Source organism: Palaemon carinicauda, chromosome 6, assembly GCF_036898095.1.
Source record: "Palaemon carinicauda isolate YSFRI2023 chromosome 6, ASM3689809v2, whole genome shotgun sequence".
Lineage (NCBI taxonomy): Eukaryota > Metazoa > Arthropoda > Malacostraca > Decapoda > Palaemonidae > Palaemon > Palaemon carinicauda.
The window spans coordinates 139,508,487-139,534,998 of NC_090730.1; the positions used below are offsets into that span (position 1 = coordinate 139,508,487).

The following is a 26,512-nucleotide window of genomic DNA, read 5'->3' on the forward strand; positions in this document are numbered from 1 at the left end:
GTATGAATTGTCACTTGTGGGGGTGGGAATTGAAGAGGAACCGATTTGGAGAGGTTCTTCGGTTCGGACCATGGCTGTAGTCTCATTTTCAAGACAGAGGGGATCTTCGAGACCTTGTCTCTTAAAGGTACTGTGGCTCTCTTTCTCCAAACTCGATTGATGTCTTTGAGTTTGGCTTTCAATAGTCGATCTGTTACTGAAGCGAATTGAAGAAGGCCGAGGATTCTTTCTAAGGCTCTTCTGGACACCTGTTTGTGTTTGAGAAAATTCTTGATCTTGGAAGCTATTTCTCTTACCTTTTTGGGAGGTAGAGCCAGCTTGTGCCGTGCAAGGTTCCACTGTATGCCTAACCATTCGAAGCGGTCTGATGGTAGTAGGCGGGATTTTTGGAGATTGACCCGAAATCCCAGGTTGGCGAGAAAACGAAGTACTTTCTTCGTAGCTCTGTTGCATTCCAGGGCTGACCGAGCCTAAATAAGCCAATCGTCCAGATAAGCAACGATCTGAATCCCTTGGTTCCTGAGTTGTTCTAACACTGTCTCTTCCAGTTTCGTGAATATCCTGGGTGCAATGTTGAGGCCGAAGGGCATGACTTTGAACGCAAAGGCTTTCCTGCCTAGACGGAAACCTAGGTAAGGAGAGAAGTTTCGAGCTATTGGTACGTGATAATAGGCGTCGGTAAGATCGATAGAGGTGGTGACGGCCCCACGGGGAAGCAGGGTCTGTACCTGAGAGATGGTCAACATCCGGAATCTGTCGCAGAGGATGTAAGAATTTAGCTTTGACAAGTCCAGGACCACTCTCAATGCAGACGAGCCTTTCTTCGGAACTGTGAACAGGCGGCCTTGGAACTTCAGCGATCGAACCTGTTTGATTGCTTTTTTTCTTTAGTAACTCGGTGGTGTACTCTCTCAGAATGGTAGTGGATCTCTGGGAGAAGGCCACTGGTGGAGGAGGAGAACCTTGTGACCATTTCCACCCCAAGCCTTTGGAGACTATGCTGTGAGCCCACGGACTGAAGGTCCAATGGTCTCGAAAGTGGTAAAGTCTCCCCCCTACCGGGACTATATCATTCCGAGGGAGTGAATCTAGGTCCCTTCCCTCCTCGAGAACCCCTTGTCCTAGGTCCACCTCGTTGACGGAACTGTCCTCTAGCCCTGTAGCTACCTCTCTGGTGTCCACGAAAGGGACCTGAGGGTTCGTAGCTAGGGTTGTATGCGGGTGAGGGCATCCAAACGGGGTTGGGTTGGGTACCTGGGGGAGCAGTGAGGTAGACCACCTGTTGAGGGTGCTTCGGTTGTAGAGGTGACGAAGCAGCGGGAGACTGTGAAGACGAGTGGGTAACCGACGATTGCTGGTAGTGACCACAGCTCGTCTTGTAAGGGGCAAACCTCTGTTTCTTCCTGAAGAAGGTTTGCTTTTGAACCTCAACTCTCCTTTTGGCAGTGAGGCCCCACCTCGCTTGCAAATTTTGGTTTGCTCTCGCAGCGTCTTGTAGTACCTTGTTCACCTCCTCCTGAGGAAAAAGGTTCTTAACCCAGCAGGGGGAAGCTATCAGTCTGTTCGGTTCATGCCTGATCAAGGCCTCAGATAGAACGTGTTTCCTGCAACTAACCCGAGCCGAACAAAACTCGTGTAAGTCGATTTGGAAGGACAGAGACAGGTTCTTTGTGAATACCCGGAACAAGGTCTCGGTCGGATAAAGCGAGGCTAGAGACTCCATGGAGGTAATGGAGTGGAGAGACCTAGCTAACCTATTCCGTGCCTCAAACTCAGTCTTGAGAAGATTATCTGGTAATTTGGGAAGCTTCTCGGAAAACAGATTAGAGGCGCAGTCTGGGTCTAACTTCCCTACTGTGAAAGTAGCGGGGGCATCATCCCAGATAGTAACGGTACTCGGAATGAGCATGGAGGTGGGATCCGTCTCTTTAAGAGCCGGCAAGGCAGAACCTTCTTTGATAGCTTGAAAAGTAAAAGCTGCCACTTTATCTGTAATAGGCAAGGTAATAACTGGAGAAGCTGTAAATATGGTGTAGGCTCCTTTGTGTGGGGTGAGCTTGGAATTAGTGCACCCCCAGTCTGACAACGTCCTAGCCCAGAGAGCTTGGGCCTGCTCTTTAGGAAATATTACCGTTTCCTTCGGTACCTTATCTAACCTAACCAAGGCATGTTCTTTCAATTGGATGAAGCCGTTGAATGGGAATTCTAGTCCCGGAGGGTAAAATTCTAGGTCCTCTAGAGGACGGGTGCCTATGCCCTCCAGAGTTATGGCACCATCAATATATGGAGCATGTAAGGCAAACCTCTAAGGGTTGTTTTTCTCGAAGGGGGGTAACTTCGATGCGTCCGGGGCTGAAGGAGGAGGCATCTGAGTTCCGGAACGGATGAGACTCGCCACCATATCTTTGAGCTCCGTCATAGCTCCTTGGTCTGTCCTAGACTGTTGTTGTAGATGCTGTTGTATCTGTTCTTTCACAATATCCCTGACCATGGCGGCGGATAAAGCGGGCTCCCGAGCCTGATCCTCTAACGAAGCCCTGGACTTAGTGGACTTGGGAGTCACGGTTTTAGGTACAGTAATATGAACATCAGGATCCTTTGAGGGTCCCGGGACTGGTGACACTGATAATGGCAAAGCTGAAGGCTTAAAGGTACGTAGTGGCTTCACCTTGGGTCGTACAGGAACGGAGGGACCTCGAGGAGAAGCCATAGGTTTATCAAAGCCGTGAAAGGAAGTAGTAGAGGAAGGAGTGTGGGGTGAAAGGGGGTCCACCAACTCAACACCACCTACCTGCTCATCCATGGGTTCGTCGTCCAGATCTAGAAAGGGCTCGGCCTCCATCACTAAAACCTCTTCCTCCGTTAGAATGGTTGCTCTAACCACCTCAATTAACGAGGCCGCTGTCTCCGGTGGAACTGCTGCAGTAGTAGTTCCTGGGAATAGGCGAGAAGCCATGTCCCCATCAAGGAGATAGGGTGCACCAGACGGCGCATTCCTCCCAAAACCTGACACCCAAGGACGGAGAGTAGCTCTTGCCTCCTGGAGAGATTCATCATCAGCCTGAAAGAGGAGAGGGGATTAATGATGAAGCAAAAACTGATGTAACCAATTAATTCCTCACAAAGGATATTAACAGGAACAAACTAGAACCAACTTACCTCCTCGCTCAGGAGTAGGGATGACAGCTCATAGCAGAGCATGCATGACTCCGGGAACCAAATCATGTAGGGGGCTTGTCCCGGTTCCCGAGAGAAGGATATGGCGCAATGGGCATGGGACCGGCATAGATCATGGCCCATGGGATCAGTAAAGGCAGCGGAGCAGCCCTTGGCAGCGCAGCGGACTTTCTGTAAAAGAAAGAAGACATAAGTCTGGATGTTCCTTGAGATTCTGGTCAGTGACACATGAATCTACAGAAAACACTTAAATCTTAATTATGTGTGAGTATGGTAGTAGCTAGCACCTTAATATATTAAGAAATTATATTAGAAATCAGTAACCACGTAACATGAATCTATAATCTTCATCGGTATCACATTGTTAACTTCGGTTCTGAACGTCTGCTTGATCTCTGTTTGTACCGGAGATCCGGTAGCAAAGGCCCCTCATCGTGATATCGTGACCGTCACCGGTACGATAACATTAACCTCAATTCTGAATGTCGGTGTTATCTCCAGTGAAGCCGGAGATTCGATGAAAAAGGGGCCATAATAGTGTAATTGTGATCAAACATGACAAAGGTTCGTGTGCAAAAGGCCTCAGCCGGAGTCTGAGTGCCGGATTTCACCGTAGCACTCCAAATATCTGACTAGTTCTCACCCAATGAGTATCCATTATAGCGGAGTATAACTCAAGGCGGAGCTAAGAGTGTCGGTATAAAACGACCCCAATTAATGACTCATACACTAACGTACCTATTAATAGTGCTAGCTATATTAACAGTAACCACATCAATAAAACGTGTATAACATTAAACGTACTATCATCAACCCGGATAATAAGAGGAGGCCTGAATAACTCGTGATCGTATAAAAACGGAAAACGGGAAATTCACCTCTCTTACTCGAGCTAATAAAGAAAACGAGAGAAGGGGGTAACTCATATCTGTAGAACAGGAAACGAGCACTCTATGCTCTCGCTCTCAAGGTTACATAATAAAAACTAACATCACACAAAAATATGATAAGAAAAATAATAAAATTGATTGCTTTTTTCTTAGTAATTGTAAAAACCAAGAACGAAGAATAACGACAACGTAACAAATAAACAAGGATATAGTCTAAATCGAGCCTTCCTGAGGCGAGTACAAAACTAACAGACTAAATCGCTATTCTTCGTAGGTCCAAATTGGACTAGCTAGCAAATAAATACCATAGTAAAAACTAATAATAATTAATGATAATACAAATGGTCATAAAACGTAAGTGATATAACCTAGATGACAGAGTACCAGATGGGCAATAATAACTTGAAAATTTACCGAAGCGAACATAACCCAAAATGGCTGCCGACACCGAGGCAGGACAATCGCTTCCAAAACTAAAAACCACCATACTGGAAACAAAGCAAATGCCCGGTACTGCAATAAGCTGTCAAAACAAACTATGGTACTTAACATTGGTAAGGGTGAAGTAGCAATGTCAGTCATGTTGAATTAACGAGAAACAGTTAGAAAAACACTGTGCAAAAACAATCTCAACTTGCGGGCAAGTGCGTCACAGGCCTCTTCCCAGAAATAGATTTTTCCTTCGTCAAAATCCCTTTTTTATTATGCTTGCATAATTTTTTTAATGTATTTTTATAGTTTGGTCCTTCAACTTTGTCTAATGATATTCCCTTTTTCGCAGCACGCCCTACTCCCTGTAGGGTTTAAAGAGGCAACTAGAATTGGAGTCATGCAGAGGTACAATAAGTGAAATAATACTGCATCATCATACAACTGTTTATGTCGTTAGTCAGCCTGGTGAAGATTGTTAAAATTAGGTTTGCTTGGAGATTCTAGTTTTGCTGCATAAATTGGGAGCAGTATCTTTTATGTGAAAGAAAAGACTTATACTGAATCTTATTTTGTGTGTGTGTGACTTTGAAATCAAGAGGGGCCTCAGAAAATTAAAATTGGCTTTGCCTCATATCCATTTTCATGGGTGTAAAAAGGGATTTTGACGTAGGAAAAATCTATTTCTGGGCGAAGGACCTGTGCCGCCCAGTGAATAAGCTCCATTTAGCACTTATTCTTAGGTAATTTACTGCTAAATATACCAGAGAAAAAATGTAAAGGAGTGCTAGGTTAACTAGCTCGCTCACCTATTGGTGTCGGTATAAAATTGGGCGTATATTCCAGAGGTCCCGCACTATTTAGATTAATCCACGACAGAGAACCCCAATAGAGGAGAGCCGTTCAACCTCACTCGGTACTACTACAATGCATCCGCTCAGAACCCAACTCCTTAGCACCCAAAGTTTGGGGACTCCAAGGGAGAGGAGCTGGGAGGGTTCACTGGGCGGCACAGGTCCTTCGCCCAGAAATAGATTTTTCCTACGTCAAAATCCCTTTTCTGGGCTCGAACCTGTGCCGCCCAGTGAATCTATACAAGAGAAAAATGTCACCAAACTTGCAAAATAAAGGAAAAAACATAAGCGTAAGAGAAAAACAGGATGCTTTAATCAGAGATGAGTACCAAAAAACAATTATAAGGGTATCTTAAATATGAACATAAATCCAATAAGGTAGGTATAATAATGCCGTGAGTGATAATATATACAGATACTCAGGAGTATGAAAATTTACAAATATAATAACAGTATTCAGGTGCGCGACCAACGAATACAATAGGGTATAAATGAGGCAGGTAAGAGGGAGAGATAAAGAGTCAAGGCATTAACCTGTGAGTTACTCGTGAGTAACTACGCTCCCTGCGGCTACTGTAGAAAATTTTAGGGCTTCCAAATGTTTAAGGTAGTGTTTCTTGAACACTGACGGTGATTTCCACCCTGTATACCTGGAAAGGTCTGTAAAATTCATGTGGTGAAAGAAGTTCACCGAGGTGGCAACCGCCCTGATATCATGTGCAAGAGGAAAAGAGTCAGGGTTAGCTTGTTTAATAAAATACAAAATTTGTTGCCTGATCCCTTTAATAGTAATGGTACCGCCTTGTTCTCTAACGAATAGAGGCCCCGAGGAGTTAGAGGAGGTCCGGGATAGATAAGACCTAAGAGTAGTGACAGGGCACAGCGACGGATCTTGCGTGAGGGGAACAATTTTCCAGGAGGTCCATCTGTTTTGAGGGTCTTCATTCTTAGCCAAAAAGAATTTGTTAGGAGAAAGAAGGAACTCTCCTGAAGGCAGAAAGTCAATATGACCCGGGTCTCTCGACAAGGCTGCCAATTCAGAAATTCTTGCCCCGGAAGCCAAGCTCACTAGGAAAAGTGTTTTCCTGAGAAGGGGCATGTAACCACAAGAACTGTTAATGGTATCAGAAGCCAATTTGAGTACGTCATTAAGGAACCAGGTCACCGGGGTAGGACGAGTAACCGGTTTAAGTCTGGCACAAGCTTTCGGAATTGAAGCTAACAAAGAGTCGGTTAAGTCTATGTTAAAACCCACTCGGAAGATCTTTTTCAGAGCCGATTTAATAGTGGTGATAGTATTGGCTGCCAGACCTGATTCTAATAAAGATCTAAAGAAAGTGACTGTAAGGTTCAAGTTCATACAGTTCACGTCTGAGTCTATTAAAAATTTTGCCAACTTTTTAACTGCAGAGTCATACTGACGGATGGTGGAATCCCGTTTATCCGATTCTAGGAACAAGGTGTTTTGAGGATCAATATTGGCACCATGCATAGCCGCAAACTTCATAAAGTCCATAAAGTTAGGGCGCTCTGAATGTTTGAGAAAGCGTACACAACGCGTGTTTGTACTATCTGAGACAGAACCGGATTGGGTATCGGGCGAGGGTATAATCTCAACTCCTGCAGGAGAGGATACCAGTTGCTCTTGGGCCAATTGGGTGCGACCAAGGCTACTTGTCCCTTGAAGGATCTCAGTTTGTCTAGAACTTTCAGCAAAAGATTCACCGGGGGAAAGAGATAAATCTTTTCCCAGTTGTCCCAATTCTGTGACATGGCGTCTGTGGCGTAAGCCTGAGGGTCTAGATTGGGAGCCACATATACTCTCAATTTGTGGTTGGATTCCGTGGCGAAGAGGTCCACTTGGAGACCGGGAACCTGAGAGAGAATCCACTGAAATGACTTTAGATCGAGTGACCATTCCGATTCTAGAGGGGAGGTCCGGGACAGGGCGTCTGCCACTACATTCCGGACTCCCGCCAGGTGGACAGCTGAAAGATGCCAACGGTTCGAGGCTGCTAGGGAGAATATGGCTACTAGAACATGGTTCAGAGGCCCTGACTTTGACCCGCCTCTGTTGAGGCAGCGGACCACCACTTCGCTGTCGAGGACCAGACGAAGGTGTTGTTTCTTGGAAAGAGCGAGACGTTTCAGGGTTAGAAGAACTGCCATGGCCTCTAGCACATTGATGTGAAAATGGCGGAACAAGGGAGTCCAAAGACCTTGAACTTTCTTGAGCTGAGAATAGCCGCCCCAACCTGATAGGGATGCGTCTGTGTGAATGATTAATTCCGGAGGCGGAAATCGAAGGGGAACTGACTTTGACAGACTGTTTGCTCTTGTCCAAGGAAGAAGTCTTTCCCGTAGAATGGGAGGAAGGCGGACTTTCCTGTCCCGGAGCTTCCGGTTCGCCCTCGAACGCCAGACACGATTGATATCTTTCAATTTTGCCTTCAGAAGAAGATCCGTCACTGAGGCAAACTGAAGGGACCCCAGAATCTTCTCTTGGAGTCGTCTGGAACTTACTTTGTCTTTGAGAAAGCGTTTGGTGTTCCTTGCAATCTCTAACCTCTTGGGTCTGGGAAGACACAGAGTATGAGATATAAGATCCCATTGCAGGCTGAGCCATTGGAACTTCGATTTTGGAAGAAGACGGGACTTCTTGAAGTTGATCTGGAAGCCTAGAGATTGAAGATAATGGATGACTTTGTGAGTGGCTTTTAGGCAATTTTGGGAGGTGTCTGACCAAATGAGCCAGTCGTCCAGATAGGCTACTACTTGAATCCCTTGATTCCTGAGTTCCTGAACAGCGACTTCTGCTAGCTTTGTGAAGATCCTTGGGGCAATGTTGAGCCCGAAAGGCATCACCTTGAAGGAGTAACTTTTGTCCCCTAAGCGAAAGCCTAGGTACGGACGGAAGTGTCTCGCTATCGGGACGTGATAGTAGGCGTCTGTAAGATCGATAGAGGTGGTGACGGCCCCACGGGGAAGTAAGGTCCGCACCTGCGAGACGGTAAGCATTCAAAACTTGTCGCATTGAATGGACAAGTTGAGAAAGGATAGATCTAGAATCACTCTTCTCTTGTCTGAATCCTTCTTCGGGACACTGAACAGCCGACCTTGAAACTTCAGATGTTTCGTTTCTTGTATGGCGTTCTTTTGTAAAAGATCCTGGACAAATTCGACCAGGTCCGGAGTGGAATGTTGACAAAATTTGTTCGGAGGAGGAGGTCCTTGAATCCAACTCCACCCTAGTCCCTTGGAGATGATACTGAACGCCCAGGGACTGAACCTCCATTTGTTGCGGAAGGCATAGAGCCTCCCCCCTACCTGCTGTACCTCAGTATTGGTTTGAGGAGTTGCCTCCACGTCCGCCTCGGAAGTTCTTTCCTCTGCGAAAGGCTCTTCCCCTGCCTTTGTTCTGGTTAGAGCCACGGTGGTAGCCTCTACCTCTACCATAACTCTGGGAAGAGCTATGAGCCTCGTAGGACTGGTTAAAGGCAGGGGAAGTGGCGGAGGCACCAGAAAGCTGGCTCTTAGGTAGCAGAACGGTGACATAGTCATCCGAAGGAGCCCGAGAGGTGGAAGGCTGTGCAGGGGCAACAGAAGATGGAGGAAGAGGCAGCCGGAAGTTGGATGAAGCACTCTGTTGTTGCCTGAACTGGGTGGAGGTATATGGTCTAAGCTTCTTCCTACCCCGGGCTTGATAATTTGCGGGGTCATACTTGCGTTTAGGGGTCAAACCCCAACGGGCTTTAAGGCTCTGATTAACCCTAGTGGCCTCCGCCAAGACTTCCTCTACGAGATCCTTGGGGAAGAGATTTGAACCCCAACAGGAGGACCGGATGAGTTTATTAGGTTCATGCCTAATCGTCGCCTCAGCTAGAACATGCTTGCGACATCTGCGTTTAGCAGTAGCGAAGTCATACAAGTCATAATACAAAGACTGTAACGTAGCCTTGTTGAGAGACTTAAAAATACTCTCCGTATCGTAAGTGAAGGCTATCGACTCCGTGGATGTGGCCAGGTTTAGAGTACGGCCCACACGTAGGCGGGAATCATATTCCTGTTTAATGAGGGATTCCGGGAGACGGGGAAGCTTCTCACTAAACAAGACTGAGGCACAGTCTGCTGCAAGCTTGCCGGAGGTAAAGGTGGTATGGACGTTGTCCCAACACTCAATACCTGAGGGAAGAAGGAGGGAGATTGGATCCACCTCTCGGATGGGAGGCAAGGGCTTCTCCTCCAGAGCATATTGAAAGGCAAGCTCTGCCACCTTATTGACGCATGGAGTCAAGGTGGTCTTGTCCATTAAGAACATCGTAAAGGAGCTTTTATAAGGCGTCAGCATGGTGTTAGTGCAGCCGATGTCATTCAAAAATCTGGCCCAAACAGATTGGGCTTGCTCCTTCGGGAAGATGACCGTCTCTTTGGGGACCTTGTCTAATCGGACTAAAGCTTCCTCGGTAAGTCTGGCATAACCATGAAATGGAAATGCCAGACCCGGAGGAAAGAATTCAAAGTCCTCTAGAGGACGAGTGCCAAGGCCCTCCAGAGTCAACATTCCGTCTGAGAACGGGGAATGAAGAGCCATCCGCCAGGGGTTGTTCTTGGCAAACGGCGGGAGCTTAGAGGCATCCGGTATGAGAGAGCTTTGGACTCTCTCCGGAGCTCCTTGCTCTAAAGCCCCAATTCTCTGACCGAAGTTAGAGAACATCGTGTCCATCCTCGACTGCATCTCCGAAACCAACTTTGCCTGCATCTCCGACACGATGCGAAGCATAGCTGATTCGGAAAGGCCCGGGCTAGCAGCAGGAGGGGCGGAAGGAACTCCCGGGTCGTGAGACTTAGAGGAGGAACCAGAGGTCTTTGAAGACGGGTTCGTACCATGTTTAGAGCCATGAGAAGTCTTGTGAGGCTTGCGAGCTTTGGGTAAGGTCCTTGAAGTAGACTTATCCTTAGGGGGAACCGGGTATGAACGTTGAGACGAATCACGGTCCCCAGAAAATCCAAGAAAGGAAGAGCGATCAGAAGAAGAAGAAAGAGCGGGGCTGAGGATAGGAATCTCAGCGCCGGACACACCTGCCTCACTTACCACCCTACCTGTATCCGGCTCGTCTAGCAACATTGGTTCGACGTCCAGGTTCATGGAGGCAACATTGTCCTCCAGACCTCCGGGGGCGTCCGATGGATCTTGCTCTGGGTCGATGAGACCCGTTATAGTGGCATCAATGTGGGCAATGATGGGAGCTGCCACATGCCTAGCCACAGCAGCTGAAGACTTGGCGTTGGGGTAAACCATGGTGCAGTAGTCCTCAGATAGGACGTACGGCCGCTTAGACTTTACATTCCGGGCAAACCCACCAACCCACACCTTCAGTGTGGCCCGAGCCGCAGACTTTTGCTCCGGGGATGCCTGAAATAATAGTGGGAATTATAAAAGGGAGACTCCCAATGGTCCTTCAAGACCATAGATATCTTACTAATAGTAAATAAAATAAGAAGGCAATATAGCCAACGGGACTCACCGAGTCAGATCCAAGGGTAGTGATGAGGTCGAAGCAAATCACACAGTTATCCGGGTGCCATACCACAACGTCTTCCAGTTGAACCCCACAAGGGGCGTGAGATCGGCAGACGGAGTGGCCACAAGGCTGGTGCAGAACAGCTGCACAGGCCGGCGTCAGACAATGCACCATCTGTAAAAAGAATAGTATATGAGAAACTGTAATTCTCTTAAGTAGGGGCGGGTCTGGAGGACCCGGGCCTAACATAGGTCTAACACAAGATTAGAGCTTAACTGTACTATTCTTTAAGTGGCCTAACATAGGTCTAACACAAGAATAGAGCTTAACTGTACTATTCTTTTAAGTAGGGGCGGGTCCGGAGGACCCGGGCCTAACATAGGTCTAACACAAGATTAGAGCTTAACTGTACTAGTCTTTAAGTAGGGGCGGGTCCGGAGGACCCGGGCCTAACATAGGTCTAACACAAGATTAGAGCTTAACTGTACTTTTTTTTTTTTAAATTTTTTTTTTTTTTTTTTTTTTTTTTTTTTTTTTTTTTTTTTTTTTTTTTTTCTTTAAATAGGGGCGGGTCCGGAGGACCCGGGCCTAACATAGGTCTAACGCAAGGTTAGAGCTTAACTGTAATAGTCTTACATAGGGGCGGGACCGGAGGTCCCGGGCCTAAACATAAGTCTAACTTGAAACTAAAGTATAACCATCCATTCCGGTCAAGCCGGGAGCATAAAAAAGGATGCAATAACAAGGAATTAAGACACATAGTGTCTGATTTCCCGGGGTGGGGTAGACCCCGGGCCGGGAAATAAAGGTATATTCAATACCAATTCCTTTAGGGACTCCGGGGTAGTGATCTGTCATATATAATCATCATAGGAAATGTTATAAAATAATAGGGGGGCGGAACTGTAACTAAGAACTGCCAATCGAACCCGGAGGGTTTCGTATAACATAAGCCAGAATGAAAAGTGAATATAAAATAGGGTACACCGGGATCTAACTCTGTAGACCGGTGGCCAACCAGACTAGACAGAGACTAAACCGCCGGGCCACCCGGAGGACAAAGTCCATAAACACTTAACTACCCCCTCTAAAAGGAGGGAAGGCAACGGTCCCTTAGTGGAGGGGGGAGAAGCCTAGCCTCCCACCTAGCTAGAGGGGGAGCGTGGGGGAGGATCACGTGATACGAGGCAGCAGGGCTACCAACTGACGATCCCCAACCAGACAGATCAAACGGAGTAATGGCCACAAATATTCATTATAATAATAATAATAGCGTTAAATATATGAATAAACACATAGAAAATTTTTGGGCAAGGCATGCAACATAAATAATTAAATCACAAAAGACACACCTGATGGCTAAAATAACATTGCCGCCTTAGCACGGTCGGCAGCCATAGCGATACGTAAATGATATCGGCCCAAAAATTGAACCACGAGGATTCTAAACGCTAAATAATGAATATTCACAATAACAAATAATATTTGATAATAAAAATAATACACATAGTAACACCGCAAGTGAAAATTAAAAGCTCTCAAAAACAGGAGTACCAACTGTAGTGAAATCAAGCAAGATCGGTATGAACGAAGAGAATAACTCCTATAATATAAATATTAAACGATCTAGGTTGCTCAAAACACAGTAAAATCCAGCTTGGTACTTAACTTAGACGGTGTCTCCTGGGAAACCGACGAAGAAACCATAATTCACTAGAAAATATCCAAAATCGAGAGCACCAGAAAAATGCGGGTTACTTTGATCGTTGTGCTAAAAGGAGTTGGGTTCTGAGCGGATGCATTGTAGTAGTACCGAGTGAGGTTGAACGGCTCTCCTCTATTGGGGTTCTCTGTCGTGGATTAATCTAAATAGTGCGGGACCTCTGGAATATACGCCCAATTTTATACCGACACCAATAGGTGAGCGAGCTAGTTAACCTAGCACTCCTTTACATTTTTTCTCTGGTATATTTAGCAGTAAATTACCTAAGAATAAGTGCTAAATGGAGCTTATTCACTGGGCGGCACAGGTTCGAGCCCAGAAATAACCATGACATACTGTGTATCACTGAGGATTGTAAAAAAAATTTGCCCTGACATAGGAAGACTGTAGTCAGGTTCAATGTGCAACCTTGTTTTAAAATCCATTTGATCTTGAGGCAAACTGCCGGTATTTATCCCAAATAGTTACACGGTTAGGTGCCTTTTTTTATACTACTAGTAGTACAGTTTAGGGAATGCTTATGAGTGTCCAGCATGTGAATAGTTCTTGTTTCTTTTGGTTATTCAAATAAATTTTTTTTGGTCTTGTTAACTTTTAGAGGGTTGATTCCTATGAGGCTCTGCCATGGATATATCAATGTCTCTGCTTATGTTTTTGAAGATCTGACTTTTCATACTATAGTTTTATATTTTTTCTCTCAGGAATGATATAAATTTTTTCCCCTCTCAAATAAATATTTTCCTTGTTTTATGAAGACAGAATTTCATTCCAGAACCTTATACTATTGTGTCCCCTTCTCAGCCACTAATTTTTTTTAGTATCATTGTTTTTCCATTTTTTTTTGTTTCTTAAATAACCTGAAAACTGCTATCTCTGAAGAATAGAATGCAATTATATTTTTAGCTGGGTCCCCTTGCCCAGTATAAATCAAGGGGTGGTACCTAGTGCTCCGTTTTCTTGACCTGTTACCTAGACTTTTTGGGTATTCCACCGTTTTACTTTTTTGTGTAGTAAACAATGGAGTGTGGTCGGTATTCGGACACTAGGCAGTTCGGGTGCTACCTTGGCCACAGTCCGCAAACCACTACACCGAAATATATATCCACTGTAAAGAGCAAAATGGTTTGTATGAGGTGTTGGAACAAAATTCTTGTTTAAGCATATGCTATAGCAGCCTAAGTAATCTTTAGAGTAAAGTACTGTAATTAGATTTAATATCTAAAAGATTTATGGAATACAACTCATTGAATATCAGAGCCAAAATTATTTAAGCCATCAAAGAAAACACATTTAGAAAGCTTATTGTATTAAAAGTATAATGTACTTTATCTAAAAAAAAAGAATAATAGTCCACATCAATATAGGTACTATATGGAAAAGTCAAGGTCAGAAAAATATTTAATGATCAATAATACAATATATACAATTATTACATATCAAGTTCATAAATTTCATGATATACAATTTTATCATCACAATTATCTATATTTTCCAGTGGCCTCATCTCTACTTTTATTCTACTTTCCAAAGGGAAATCTTTTTCTGAGCTTTCATGAACAATAACATGAACACTGCTTGACTTTTCTTCAGTTGACGTCACTATATCAAATGACTTCTCAAGCCTCAGTCTTAGTGAATGTACTTTATGTATGTGCTCACACAAATCGGCTCTATCTTCACATGAACAAATGTAAAGATGACTACACAAATCTAAGCAAAGAAACTCTGAACACTTTTCATAACAGTTGACTCTATTACACTTTTTTTCTAAAACAATGACTGTATACTTTGTTGATTTGTCAACGCGTGACACAACAGTCCATGTGTCACCTACATTATTCACTTTCTCATCTTCTATTTCCAGTCCACTATAATGTCTACCACTTGAACCACTATGTACAGGCACACTAAGATGAGAATTTTTCCTATGCATTACATTATATTCTCTCTCTAATTTCAATAACAACTTAGTCAATTCTGCTACTCGTTGAGAAAATTTCCCACTCAAATTTAATGATCTTATGTGATTGTGTAAGTATTCACAATGTAGATTTACATTTGAAAATGGTTCAGAATACATAATACTATCTAAATCTTGCCGATAACACATTGCCCATACTTCTGGGTTTTCTAAAAAGTTTTCTGAAAAATATTTCATAAAATGTATGCAAATGCTGCTGTATATATCACTAAAATTCTTACAAAGTACATGAAATTTACCCTGGTCTCTTTCATATAATATATTCATAAGGTGAAATGGAATGTCTACTTTATGATCTTGACTTTCAACAAATTCTTCAATTTTTTCAAGCAAACAATTTTTGACATACCAGTGACAAAGATAATGCTTTACATTATTACCAAACACTGCTTGAACTGCATTAAAAACTGCAGTGTCACCATCTGTAATAAGAGTTCGAACTTCTAGATTTATGTTCTGTTTCTTGAGTGACTTGAAAAGAAATTTTAAGGTAGATTCATTTATGTAATTACATATGAAATGGGCTACCGGGTACCCATTTCCACACTTATCAGGAACTGACAGATTAATCAACTGAAAACCATCAGCACAAAGATCAAAATAAGTCCGGACACACAAAACTTTACTGCACCCCTCTTTCATCATTTCAATTTGATCTTTGCTCTGGAAACCTATGGCAAAAAATTTATTCCAGTAAGGAAGAGATTCCAATTGTTCATCTCCTCCCACAACAGACCCCTGAGGCTTATATACGAGTAATGAGTTAAAATGCTCAGATTTCCCATTATTAACAAGTTCTGTTAAATCTCTAGGTTTCCAATGATCTAGCTGATCTGCAAAAGGACTCTTTTCTGAATCATTCTGAAAAATGTGCCCTTTTTTCTCCAATCTCTTTTTCATGTCGTAAAAAAACCGACCCTTTACTGTATAACATTTATGAGTGAAGTTGCTGTTATTCAAGAGAACTCCTTCCTGAATACTATCACGGACACGTTTGGGAGAAACACCCATTAACAGCAGTTGTTTTCCTAACTCCTTGACATATTTTGGAAGAGGGGGATATGTTTTATAATCTTTCTTAACATCATGCGAGTGATAAGATATATACTTCACTGTAATCTTCCCATTTTTCTCCTTAACAAGCATTCTACTTGGGCACACTTTACCTGTTCTTACTCTAGTTTTCCATCTTCTTTGTGCATTACTTGCGCTATTACCTTCTCCACTTTGAGACAACTTTCTCTGACAAATACTTTCTCCTGCAGCTTGACAAACATAATAACTGTACTTCATATCATCTGAACCCAAACTTCCATTTCTTTTAGTAAATACAGCAAGACTCAATGCTTCTTCTTCCTCCTTCCAGGCAAGAAATAGTTTCTTTGATTCAAAGTGTAAGTCCTTACAATCAATTTTATCATCATGGTCTTCCTCTAGATGTTTAACCATGTGCTTAATGTGATAAAATTGTCTTTCACATGCTGGATAGATGCAAGAAGATTGTTTTCTAACCAAGTCACATCTATGCTGTTTCATATTATACTGGTCTCTGAACATTCGCAAGCATGTGCCACACTGCACAGATTTGGTGGTCTTTGCCTCTTCATGCTTTCTTATATGGTTTTCAAATCTAACTTTTGTCTTAAACATGGAAGAGCAAATATAACAAAGATATGGGAAATAATCTGAATGTTTATTTTGAACATGCCTTTGCAAGTTGAAGGAATCTCTAAATATTCCATCACAATGCTTGCACTTCACATTTTTTGAGTTAGATGCCACTGAAGCGGAGTCCTCTGTGGGCTCTGTGACTTTCACATCACAGTCATTTACAGAAGCTTCCAGTCTCCTTTTTTTATACTTAATAGCAGCTTCCAATACTGAACCAAATCGGGGTCTTTTTGACCTTTTCACTTCAACTTGAGAAACTACAACAGAATTTGAGTTTATTTTACTGATATTCATATGCTGTTCTTTTTCAACAGCACTGTCGTCTAACCTTCTTATCTTTACGAATGAGGTGTCACTCTCAATGTCTTCCACCTTTTCTAATTTTATCAAAGGAGTTTGTGATTCTGTCACTGGAAATGAATTATTTTTAGTTTTAGTTTCTTTTTGCATAAGACTTTTACCCTTTTTCTTCTGTTCTGTGCAAGTTTCATCTAAAATGACTGTTTTTTTTTTAAGACAATTTCTCAATTTCCTATGCATAGGCTTTTCTGCTCTTTTCTCTGGCATTGTTCCATTCAGCAGCTTTGTATCTTGCTGTGACAAAATAATCTTTTCTAGTATCTCTACCTGTTCACTTACTTCATCAATGTTGATACTAACAAAATCAACATCTGGGTCAGTAACAGTTTCACATTCTTTCTTTATGACAGTTATACAATTATTTTTATCTATAGTCTCGGATACTTCTGATACTATAAATTCAATTTGTTTAGGCCTATTGTGAGCTGATGATATAAACAGGGAATTATATTGCTTCACTTTCAGAGAATGCACTTTATGTATATGTTCACACAAGTAGGCTCTATCATCACATGAACACTTATATAAATGGTTACATAGGTTTTCACAAGATGCCTCCATACATTGCTCATAACAACTCTGCTTTGTGCAAGAATAAGCCAATTCAATCACTGTATACACAACTAAAGGATCATGTAAAGATTTCACTGACCATTTACCAGAAGAATCAGAAACACTACTATCTAAAATTGCCAAACCATTAAAGTGTTTTCCTTTGGCAGCAGAGCAGACCCTCTTACCAATTTGCAAATTCTTCTTGTAATGAAGGTAATGATCCTCTTGTATGCCAAGTATCAAAAATGCCATTTCAACAATGCTTTGAGAGGTGCCTGTAACTCCATTTGCAATAAGCATCTTCATTTTATTATGAACATACTCACAATGCAAGGAAACATTTGTGTAGGGAATTGGATTAGAAACATCTAGTGAATTGTTTCTGTAGCACATTGCCCAAACTTCTGGACGGGTAAGAAAATTGGATGCAAAGTACTTAACAAACACCGATTGATGATTACTATATTTTTCTACAAAATCATTACACATAAATTTAAAATTTGCTTTACTTCCTTCATGAAGGAGGGCATTAAGGGAATGATTCAAATTTTGGTCATCTACATCACATCTTTTATGGATCTCATCCCTCCAACATTTTTCTACATATGAGTGACAAAGGTAGTGTTTGACATTTCCAAACACAGCATTCATAGCATGTAAAATATTATCATCATCATCTGTCATAATAGACCTGACTTTAACTTTGGGACATCTAGTCTTTAAAGACAAGAAAAGAAGCTGCAACGTAACTTCATCAAAATGACTTGTTAAGAAATATGCTACTGGATAACCATTTCCAAAGACATCAGGAACAATAAACATTACAATTTCAAAACCAAAGAGATCATAAGTTTGTGATGAAGTTATACAAAGTATCTTGTGAGCTCTTTGTTTCATCATGATACACTGCTCTTTTGTCTGTAATCCAATAGCAAAGAGATCACTGGAATGAGGAAGTTTATCCAACTTTTCATTTCCAACGATGACAGTCTGTCCTAGAGGTTTGAACACAAAAACTGGATCATACTTTTCCTTGGTGCCATTTAATGATGAAAGAGACTGGAAATCAAGTCTCTTCTTTAAATCAAAAAAGTATCGGTTACTAATGACATACCCTCCTTGAGGGATTATATTATTACCTCCATAAAGTCCCTCACAAACACTTTTACGTACCTGTTGGGGTGATGCACCCATTAACAAGAGGTTTTTTGCATAAGTTTTCACTGAATTTGGCACTGGAAGTTTATCATTTTTCACACTTCTTGAGTGTGAATGGAAGGAAATATATTTGACAGTTATCTTTCCATTTGCCTCCTTCACCAACATTCTACTGGGACACAATTTACCAATTCTAACATGACCTTTTTTCCATCGTTTTGTTGTCTTTCGAGGCCCATTTATAAATTCACCATTTGCCTGACATACATAACATCTGTAGCTTCCATAATCTGAATCAACTGTTCCTGATCTCTTACTAAAATATGCAAAGCTTTTAAGTTCTTCTTCCTCTTTCCACCTCTGAAATAAATCTTCTGATTCAAATGTTAAACAGACAGAATTAATTTTACTATCATGCTCTTCCTCCACATGCTTCAGCATTTTTGTAACATGATAAAACTGCTTATCACACTCAGGGTATAAGCATGCTGACTTTTTATAATTTTTGGAACAATTGTGTATTCCCAAGTTATGCTTATCCCTAAAGACTCTGGAACATTCAGAACAAGTTACACCACTCCCACTGTCATTTGAGGAAGAGTGTTTCTTTAAATGGCGCTCTAACTTTCTCTCAGTATTATAAACTGCAAAACATAGGTTGCAGGTAAAGCATTTACTATGCTTTGTTTCAAAGTGCCGGTTCAAGTTATGATTATCTCTAAAGCACCGACCACAAACTTCACAAGTAATATTGTCTTTTTTGGCTGTAACCAATTTTTTCTTCTCTTTTCTGTGATTCCCAGACATCTGCTTCGATGGGACTTTAATATGAGAATCTTTTGGTTCAGGTTCTTTTATCACATTATTTTTATTGCTTTTATTGTGAAATTGAAAGGAACCATTCTCTAAAGCCTTATCTAAAGGAATAGATGGATATGGGGGGCATTCAGAAACAGATACGCAATCCACATTTGCTAAACTTTGTGACACCTCACATTTTTTGCTACCAATTTCCATTTCCTTAACCATCTCTTTCTCTATACAGTATATATTATTAGAGTGATGAATTACCTATTATTGTATATACTCTCTATGGGAACAATCCATTGAAATGATACAAAAACAAATTCCTAATCTATAAGAAGTGATAGAGATATTCTCATACCAAAAGATGAGGAAAAGCAAGCTCAAAGGATATGGGCTTTTATAGACCTGCTTGATGAACTAGGATGAAATCAAGTTACACCAATGTACCCTGCAAAAGAGAAAAAAAAATGTATTACACTTTCAACTACAATGATTAAAATTACTATTAGTAAAATTATTAAAATTATTGAGCTTATTACAGTAGGCTATATAGGAAACTTTATATTATCCAATACTGTATGCCAATCTTTTATGTTATACTGTATCAATATAACAAATTTGGAAGTAATTTGTATTTTTCATAGTATAAAAACCTGGAGCTATCTATAAGGGTATACTTTTGGTGTAGCTAAAAGACGAGCCATGATAATTTTAGAGAGGGATAACTACCACATCCGCTAGTTAGCGGGTGGGGGTGGGGTAGACTGGCTACTCCGCTCACTCACACTTCTCGGCTGAGTAACCACTTTGCTTTATGGCAGGACTTCTCGGGGGACAGGGTGGCTGGCCAATTTGTATAAATAGCTCCAGGTTTGTATACTAGGAAAAATACAAATTACTTACAAATTTATTTGTTCCGGCGTAAATACAAACCCTCTTAGGAGGGAGGAAATCCTCACCAACTGGCCTTGGTCATGACCCGGGGTCCTCTCTATTTCAATCTGTAATCGATAGTAGAAGGAACCCTACCCTTGCTAAAATCAAGTGCCGATATGAGGTAATGCACTGATAGCGACATGTAGAAGATTGTGTGTGAGTGAAACTAACAATGTGGCTTGTCTTTAACATAGGAACTTGAGTACAAAACCTATTATTCTTAAGACTTACCCAATACCCTCCCCGAACAAGGTACTGGGGACGTAACAAAGTATTATTCTTTACTTAGGAGGCACAAGAGAAATGTGGCTGTTTGAGTAGGTTGTGCCGTAGAGGGAGTTCTCTCGGAAGTTCCGTTAGGAATTGCGGAAGGTCCGGAAACCATTCCAAGTGATGAGCCACAAAAGGGACATCGAGCACTTGACTGATATTCTGGTCTTGTTGAGCATCCTCCTCATCAGACAGAACGAGGGAATAGCTTACACGTCGGTGCTGTCCCACCGTTGTTGGGAGGCATCTTGCCAGAGTGCCTCGGGATCTGGGACTGGGGGGCAATACAGCGGGAGCTTGAAGGTCAGCGCTGTAGCGAACCGATCCACAGTCGGGTAACCCCACAAAGTCAGGACTTTGTTGGCTACTGGATGATCCGAGGACCACCCGGTACTCATTATCTGAGAAGCTCTGCTTCGACCGTCGGCAAGTACATTCCCTTTGTCTGGGATGAAGCGAGCCGATAGAGGAATCGAGTGGACTTCGGTCATCTCAGTATTTCTACTGAGATATGGGATAGCTGCTTGAAAAGGTACCTCCTTGCTTGTTGATGTAAGTCACTACTGTGGTGAAGTAGCTCATCATACCACAGAGTGATCCGCCAGGTCCTTGTTGGAACTGTTGAAAGGCCAGGAAGACGGCCTTCGTCTCTAGCAGATTTAAATGGAGGCACTTTTCCGATTCTGACCACAGGCCTGAGGTCCTGTGGTACAGATCGTGGGCACCCCCCCTTCCTTTGAGGTGTCCGAAAACAGCATCCAAGCCGGAGGAAGAAACGAGAAGATCCATTTTCCTTCGTAGGTTCTCGCTTGTCACCCACCACTGGCGATTCGTCCGTTCCGCAGGATCCATAGGGATCATGGTGTCCGGGGAATTGCAGCCTTGATTCCACCAGGACCTGAGTCGCCCCTGGAGAGACCTCATCCTGAGGCGACCGTAGAGAACTAGACGAGCCAAGGGTGAAAGGTGACTGAGGAGATGTAACCACGATTGGGTTGGAAGCTCTTCTCGTCTGAGGAAAGGACTTGCGACTCTTCTCAGCCTTGCTATCCTGTCATCTGATGGAAAGGCGTTATGGAGATTGGTGTCTATAATCATGCCTAGGTGAACCAGAGAGGACTCCTCAAGACTTACCATGATCCTTAGATCCTGGCAAAGTCCTAGAAGTTTGTCTCGGTGTCAAAGAGGGAATGACTCCGAGTCTGCTAGGATCAGGCAGTCATCCAGATAATGGAGGAGACGGAAGCCGATCCTGAGTGCCCATGATGAAATTAGGGTGAACCGTACGGTGAAACCCTGTGGTGCTGTGGAGAGACCGAAACATGGCACCTTGAACTGGTACTCCTTGCAGTCTATGCTGAATCCTAAGTACTTCCTTGAAGACGGATGGACTGGGATCTGGAAGTACGCGGTCTTCAGGTCCAGAATACGCAAGAAGTCTTGGGGTTTACTGCCAGACTGACTGTGTCTGCGGTCTCCATGCTGACCGAAATATGCTTTAATCTGGACCTCTGCCCTCAGAGTTCGCCGCCTTGCTGATCCCATGACAAGAGTATTAAATGACACCGGATTCGTCCTCAGGAGAGGTAGAGGTGTTGTGAACAGGACGCGATATCCCTGACTGATTAAGGAAATCGTCCAGGAAACGGCCCTGAGTTGCCGCAACCTGTCTGTGCAGCCTTGTAGGTATCCCCCCACTGACGGACATGCGGGAAAACTGGCAATCCTAGCGTTTGCGGCCTCGGCTGCTCCTAGGATTCTTCCCTCCCCTGAGGGACTAATTGCCTTTCTTGTCCTTGACAGGAAAGGGCTTAGACAAGCGAAAGAAGATCGTTGGCGCTTGCGAGTGTAGGAAGATCGTCGGCGCTTGCGCGCGAAAGAAGATCTCGGCGCTAGCGCACGTAAGAAGAGCGTCGGCGCTTACACACGTACGAAGATCGTTGGCGTAAGAAGATCATTGGCGAGCACGCGTGCGCTAGGATACAGGGTCAGCTGACAGGACGATCAGGAACTGGGATGTGCCCTTAAAAAGGGGCGGTCATCCTTCGATGAGGAACGTAGGCAGGACTGCTTCAGAGTCCAGAGCCGAAGTCCTTCGTTGCAGTGCAAGGTAGAGCTGGAAGATCGGTAGGTCACCTGGCTCAACACTGGAAGATCTGCTCGATACTCCGAGGAAGGGTCTCTATGAGAGACCTTTCCCGAGAACGGGAGAGGTGCCCTTCGTAGAAGAGACTAGGAGACACTCGCAGGCTGAATCACTGGTGAGCGCCTGTGCGCTATCTCAGGAAACTCAAACGATGTGCGCTGATGCGCAGGTGAACGTTGGCGCGCAGTCCCTGAAACAGGATGTCTCTGGATGGCAGTCTCAGGAACAGCAGGAACAGCAGGCGAGCGCTTGCGTGCAATTGCAGGCGAGCGCTTGCGCGCAATTGCAGGCGAGCGCTTGCGCGCAATTGCAGACGAGTGATTTCGCGCAATTGCGAGCGGGCGGGGGATACCTGGCACTCAAGGGACTTACTCATAATGTGAGAAAGCCCCTTTTGTTCCGAAGGGACCGGTGCCCGTTGGATAACGGGGTGCGAGGGCGCCCACAGAGTCAGCAGCCAGGAACGGAGACGGAAGGTCAGCAGGTCTAAGAGATGGCTGGTCTAATCAGGAACAATCCTCCGAAGAGGGGTCTCTATGAGTGGCCTCTCTCGCGAACGAGAGAGGTGAACACTTCGTAGAAGAGACTTGAAGACACTGGTGATGGCACCCCTTAGGGCCGTTGGATCAGCAAGCTAACCAATAAGGAGCAATCCTCCGAAGAGGAGTCCTTAAGAGTGGCCTCCCTCGCGAACGAGAGAGATCACCAGACTGAATCTGCAGCTGCTCAGCCCCTTGAGCAAAGCTGCAGGTGTGACTGCTCAGCCCCAAGAGCATAGCCACCTGAAGTCTTCATGCGCCCAGCCTTGCAACCGCTCAGCTCCTTGAGCATGGTTAAAAGTGCAACCGCTCAGCACCAAGAGCATAACCGGCTCAGGACCAGGAAAACCCATCCAGGAATATTGAGGTATGAGAAATTCCCCCTCTACAGAGGGAAGCTCCCACACCTGGGAAGGGAACCTCCCTCGGAAGGGAAGTTACCTACCCCTGGAGGCGAACCTCCTTAGCGTTCTAAGATGAACTGAAGAGCTGACAGTTGTCACGGGAGGATTTCTAAGAGAAGGGATAATGCCCATGACGATGTCCTAGAGAGACGGTAGTGACAGCAGACTCCCCAGGCACAAACAGGACAGCTCTGCTTCGTTGGCACACTTTAGTCAAACGAAGAAAAAATTGCATGGTTAACTGGGAAAATAAAGTTAAATAATTATTTAACAGAAATTCCCCAGGGAGGAACTCCGAAGAGTAACCCCGAGGGAAAAGCAAAACATGAGAATTAAAAATTAAGTATTGTATGCACCCTCCTCCCGCAATGACATTCACGGGAGAAGGGGGAGGGAGGAGAACTGTAACAAAAACAGAATTATAACAGAATTTTAATTATGTAATTCATCTAAGAATGATCACAAATAGTAAGAACCACTGACCCCCAAAGGGAAGTGTTCTCCACAGAGAAGCTGAAAAGTTAAAAATACAATTGGATTTCATTAAAAATAATTGAGACAAATAAACGGAATAGCAACCCAACCCGCAACGAAAAGGAGCTTCCGTAATAGTACGTAGTAGTACAGTAGTAGTAAGGGGTGAACGACCTCGAGTAGAGAGAGAGACCGTAGGCAAATTAAACTCCCATATTCCCTTCGCTGAGAATCCAAGTTCCCCATGGGAAAGGAGGAACAGCGAAGATAATAGATGAATGAAGAAAGTCCAGCGATGACGATTCCCCACGGAGGCCGAGTTAACGGAAAAGCCGAAGGTAAAACCGAAGGACGAAGAGGGAGAGGCCGTACCCCACAACGAGGAACCGAGGCACACACAGCACAAACACTGAAACGAAAACTTACTACATTTCTATACACAAATATATACTTAAACATAAAGAATGTTTATATATACAGTGCTGTATATCACAAGTATAAGAAAAAGTAAGTAAAAAGACAAAAAGCATTAATGGCTGTCAAAGAGGCAAGGGTGAAAGCGGACACGTCCGATCACTAACAGAGCCAAAGTAAAAGTGTGGTTACCACACAGGTGTGTGAGGGGGGAGGGTAGCTAACTACCCTCTCTACCCCCCGCTAACTAGTGGTGGGGTAGTAAACCCTCGTTAAAATTTTAAAGGCTCATCCTTTCAGCTACGCCGAAAGTAATACCCACTTTAAATAGCTAAGGTTTGTATTCCAGTTACGGAACAAATAAGAATTAAGAATTAAGTATGCGCCCTCCTCCCCCACTGACATTCACAGGAGAAGGGGGAGGGCGAGTAACTGTAATAAAAACAGAATTATAACAGAATCATAATTATCTAAATCATCTAAGAATGTTCACTAATAGTGAGAACCGCTGACCCCCCGAAAGGAAGTGTTCCCCACGAAGAAAGCTGAATATTTAAAAATACAATTAGATTTCATTAAAAATTATTGAGACAAATAAACGGAATAGCAACCCAACCCGCAACGGGATAGGAGCTTCCGTAATACTGTAGTACGTAGTAATAGTAAGGGGTGAACGACCTCGAGTAGAGAGAGAGACCGTAGGCAAATTAAACTCCCACATTCCCATCGCTGAGAATCCAAGTTCCCCGTAGGAAAGGAGGAACAGTGAAGATAATAGATAAAAAAAGAAAGTCCAGCGATGACGATTCCCTACGGCGGCTGAGTTAACGGAAAAGCCGAAGGAAAGACCGATGGACCAAGAGGGAGAGGCCGTACCCCATGACGTGGAACCGTGGTGGCCTTGCACTACGCAAGTGTCGTTGTTGTACATCACACACACAGCACAAACACTGAAAAGAAAAGTTACTACATTTCTATACATAAACAAAGAATGTTTATATATATATTACAAGTATAAGAAAAAGTAAGTAAAAAGACAAAAAGCAATAATGGCTGTCAAAGAGGCGAAAGTGAGAGCGGACACGTCCGACTACCACCTGAGCCGACAGCAAAGTGAACTCAATCACAGGTGTGTGTGAGGGGGGAGGTAGCAAGCTACCACCCCTAGCCCCGCTAACCAGCGGTGGGGTAGTAAACCCTCGTTAAAATTCTAATGGCTCGTCATTTCAGCTACGCCGAAAGTAATTACCCATATTGAATAGCATGGTTTGTATTTCAGTTACGGAACAAAGCGTGGTTTGTATGTCAGTTACGGAACAAAGGGGGTTTTTATTAACACTTAACCTTGGCGACAGGCCAGCGCAGGTGTCGGGACTGCTACGCAGGAAGAGACGGAAGATCAGCGAGGAGGTAGAGATGGCGACTGCGATAACGTACGATAACTTACACTATGTGGACTTTAACCTAACTTAGCTTTTTTTTTTTTTTTTTTTTTCATTTTTATAATTTTTTTACATTTTTTCTTTTCTATTTTTAATTTCATCACTTTCACTCGATTCGGTCTTCCTTATCTTTGCTTCACTTTCTTTCTTTTCATCATGATCACTAGACCGTTTCGTAGATATTTTAAGGAAACTATCGAGAGAAAGTTGCTTGGTATAGCTTTTGAGAATTTTTCTAAAATGAGTTAAACAAACATCATTGAACTGCGCAACTACACGGCAAACATGATAAATTCGTAGATAATTTGTATTTTTCCTAACTATACAAACCTTAGCTATTTAAAGTGGGTAATTACTTTCGCGTAGCTGAAAGGACGAAACATAAAATTTTAACGAGGGATTATTACCCCACCGCTAGTTAGCAGGGGGTAGGGAGGGTAGTTAGCTACCCTTCCCCCTCGCACACCTGTGTTGTAGCTCCACTTTTGCTTGAAGGTAGGACTTCATGGGGGACAGGGCTGGCGGACAAGTTTGATTAAATAGCTAAGGTTTGTATAGTTAGGAAAAATACAAATTATCTACGAATTTGTCATTTGTTCCGTAACTGGAATACAAACCACGCTATTTAAAGTGGGTGACTTAACCCTTAGGAAGGGTGGAACAAGTCCCAGCCATACTGGCTTTTGGCTTTGCCCGGGGACTCATTATCTGAGTATGTCAGCACTCAACAATAAAGAGTCCCTGCACCTCGCTTGCACCT

At 43.4% G+C, this 26,512-nt stretch overlaps 1 protein-coding gene across 1 annotated transcript; it reads right to left on the reverse strand.

Moving 5' to 3' along the window:
• Positions 1–13,992: 13,992 nt before the first annotated feature.
• On the reverse strand, positions 13,993–19,571 carry LOC137642664 (uncharacterized). The gene has a single exon (XM_068375432.1). The coding sequence runs from the start codon at positions 19,347–19,349 to the stop codon at positions 14,025–14,027; it is 5,325 nt and encodes a 1,774-aa protein (XP_068231533.1). The 5' UTR covers positions 19,350–19,571; the 3' UTR covers positions 13,993–14,024.
• Between the last annotated feature and the right edge of the window lie 6,941 nt (positions 19,572–26,512).